At 42.3% G+C, this 3,337-nt stretch overlaps 1 protein-coding gene across 1 annotated transcript; it reads right to left on the reverse strand.

The window, feature by feature from the left end:
- Positions 1 to 364: 364 nt before the first annotated feature.
- Positions 365 to 1,312, reverse strand: LOC115639717 (olfactory receptor 5V1-like). Its single transcript, XM_030542664.1, has one exon. It carries the CDS (start codon positions 1,295 to 1,297, stop codon positions 365 to 367), a length of 933 nt encoding a protein of 310 aa, XP_030398524.1. The 5' UTR covers positions 1,298 to 1,312.
- Between the last annotated feature and the right edge of the window lie 2,025 nt (positions 1,313 to 3,337).

Below are 3,337 nucleotides of genomic sequence, written 5' to 3' on the forward strand. Positions count from 1 at the left end.
TATGTTAGAAACATTTTATTGCAATTGTTTGTTTGTTTTTTAACTTGAGGAGTTTCAGTAAATGAAAGATTGTGCTAATCATATTGAGAATTATTTTGAATACAATTTCACTTAAATATTGTAAAAAAAAACAAAACCCATCATTAGCAATTCAGTACAATGTTTAAGCAAAAAAGACAAAAACAGGACCATTTCAATGTTCAAACTGAAAACAATGTCTAAATTTTTATTGTATATTGTTGTAAATGTTATTTTTTTTCATGTTTTCACCAGTTCTACTGAACATAGATGGGAAAACGCAAAAGAAAGAACTTTAGCCCCCAGATAATATCTAGAAGCCTCTGGGAGGGGAAATTTGCCCCTTTCATTGCAAACACAATTTCCCCATGAAAACTTTTCTCAGAGCTCCCTTTACATCCTTGTTCCTCAGGGTGTATATCAGTGGATTCATCGTGGGGGTTGCTATGCTGTAAAGCACCGAGATCAGTCTGTCATTGTCCAGCGAGTAGCTGGAGATGGGCCGGACGTAAGCGAAGATGGAGCTTCCGTAGTACAGCAGGACGATGGTCAGGTGGGACGCGCAGGTGGAGAAAGCTTTGAGTCTCCCCTCTGTGGAGCGTATCTTCAGGATGGTGGAGATGATGTAAACATAAGACAGGACTATGCACAGGAATGGGGTCCACCCGATGAAGACCCCAATGGCAAGCAGGATGATCTCATAGAGGGAGGTGTCCCCACAGGAGAGTTTGAGGAGGGGTGGGATGTCACAGAAAAAGTAGTTGAGCTGGTTGGCCCCACAGAAAGGCAGCCAGAAGGTGAAAAATGTGTGCACCACAGAGCTGAGGAAGCCGCTGGCCCAGCAGGCACCAGCTAGCTTGAGGCAGAGAGCTTTCCTCATGATAACCAAGTAGTGCAAGGGGTTGCATATCGCCACATAGCGATCATAAGCCATCACAGCCAGAAGGATGCACTCTGTACCCACCAAGGAGAGGAAAAAATAGAGCTGCGTGATGCATCCTGCATAACTGATCCTTTTCCTCTCTGCCAACAGGTGCACCAACATCTGGGGGACATTGGTGGTGGTGTAGCAGATGTCCAGGAAAGAGAGGTTTCCCAGGAAGAAGTACATAGGGTTGCGGAGCTGGGGATCTGTCCAGACAATAACAATGATGGAGATGTTCCCCACCAGAGTGCAGAGGTAGGTGACCAAGAAGACACTAAAGAGCAAGAACTGCAGCTGCTGGAGGTTGGAGAACCCCATGATGATGAATTCAGTCGGGGCAGTTTTATTTGCCATTTCTTCAAAGCTGAGAGAGATGACTCTAAAGGGAATGAGGCTAAGGTTTTCAAAGCCACCTAAAGGATTTGGATGCCTAGTCCTAATTACAGTTTGTGAGAACTGGGCATCTAAATCTCTTAGGTGACTTTTGGGAATCTCAGATTTAGGTTGTTTGTGAACTAGGACAGAAAATTTTAGGGGATAATTTCATCTTAAATTGTGCAATATAAAGGCAAGAAAGTGTATCTGTGTCTCTTCATGTGTGTATTTTTGTTTGAATTATTGTGTTTATAACTGTATCTGGTTGTGTGTGTGTCTGTGAGAGTTTTATTTTGTATATTTGATTGTGTGTGTTGTGTATGTTGGTCATTGTGTATATGATTGCAGTAGTGTCTCATTTCAATTTTCTTTATATATATGGTTGTGTTGTATGTGATTGTGTATGTGATTCTGTGTGACTGTGGTAGTGTCTGTGTTCAGTTGTGTATGTATACAGTTATGAATGTTTGTTGATTTGTATTTAGGTGTTTGTGTGTTCAGTTGTGTGTGCTTTTGTGTGATTCTGGTAGCATCTGCATGTGTGTGTTTCAATGCGTATGTATATGTGTATGAGGTTTAGGTTGGATATTAGGAAAAACTTTTTCATTAGGAGGGTTGTGAAGCACTGGAATGGGTTACCTAGGGAGGTGGTGGAATCTCCTTCCTTTGAGGTTTTTAAGGTCAGGCTTGACAAAGCCGTGGCTGGGATGATTTAGTTGGGAATTGGTCCTGCTTTGAGCAGGGAGTTGGACTAGATAACCTCGTGAAGTCCCTTCCAACCTTGATATTCTATGATTCTATGATATGATTGGGTGCGTTATCTATGTATGTTTTTCTGTGTGTATTTGTGGTAGTGAAAGTGTGTGTGTTTACTTGTTTATGGGCATGTAAGTGCAGTAGCGTATATGTATGATTTCTGTGTCTGTATATGTTTGAGCGTCTCTGTGCTGTTGTGTGCTTAGCTATTTCTACTCAATACAAATTTGGGCTGCAGACTCAAATTAATCATTGATTGAGGAGAGGATAACCCCTACCTATAGCGCTGTGAGGAGAGAATGCTGTTTCAGTTCTGGTCAGGTCAACACAATAGGAATCCTGTATCAGAAAATTCCCTTCTATACAACTCTGGTACTAAATTAATAATGCTCCACAAAGTTCTCCTATTGCTGGTGTGTTTCATACCAACCTTTGCCACTGCCACCTCCATGCATTTTCTATACCACCTCCCAGCCAACCAGCACATACCATTTCCTCATCTACATCCCATCTGGGCCCATACCCAGGTACATCACTAAATATGACACATATAAACCTAATAACACTTTTCAGCGGTAGAAGAAAGAATCAACTAGTTCCCCTTATCTCCTGCTAATCACTCACTCACTCCTATCTAATCTATCTATCGTCATCATCATGGCTAGATTAGTCTTTCTTTCTTTCTTTCTTTCTCGGGTGTCTATCTGTCTCTTGCTTTCTTTCTATGTTCTTCCTGTCTGTGGCCACCTCCCACTCTCTCCTCCTCACCTAACTAATATTCCTCTCCCACCTTGCCATAAAGCACACAAGCCCAAAGACTTTCATACTGCCGCTGAGGTCTTATCTGCATGGACACTTAGTGCCAAATGTAAATCTACCCCACGCTAGCCTGCCATGTAACAAGTGTCCATCTGAACACTGCCACAGTGCACTAATAGTCTCCTAGCTTGCTTTGCATAATAGCTCTCAAAGAGCACTTGGGAGCTATTAGTGTGTGGCAGCATTATCCAGTCCGATACTTAGTGCTTCCCAGCTTGCTGCAAACTAAGTGTTCATTTAGACAAGACATGGCACTCATACTTAGTCAAGTTATGTTGAGTTTTCAGGGGCTGCCCAGATGAGTAGAAGCTCAGGTACAATATTTAATATGGCACTGAGAGTTGGCACTGGGGAAGGGGGAGGATTTTTAAAGACAGGCTGCCTTTGAAATGGGATCCAGAGGCCTAACTATCCCTTGTGCCTTTAAAAATATCTCCCTATGAC

This window comes from Gopherus evgoodei, unplaced genomic scaffold (genome assembly GCF_007399415.2).
Source record: "Gopherus evgoodei ecotype Sinaloan lineage unplaced genomic scaffold, rGopEvg1_v1.p scaffold_109_arrow_ctg1, whole genome shotgun sequence".
In the NCBI taxonomy this organism is placed as follows: domain Eukaryota; kingdom Metazoa; phylum Chordata; order Testudines; family Testudinidae; genus Gopherus; species Gopherus evgoodei.

What these genes read in the sequence shown, in the direction of transcription:
- LOC115639717 (XM_030542664.1), bottom strand. Translation starts at nt 1,297, where the DNA reads ATGGCAAATAAAACTGCCCCGACTGAATTCATCATCATGGGGTTCTCC.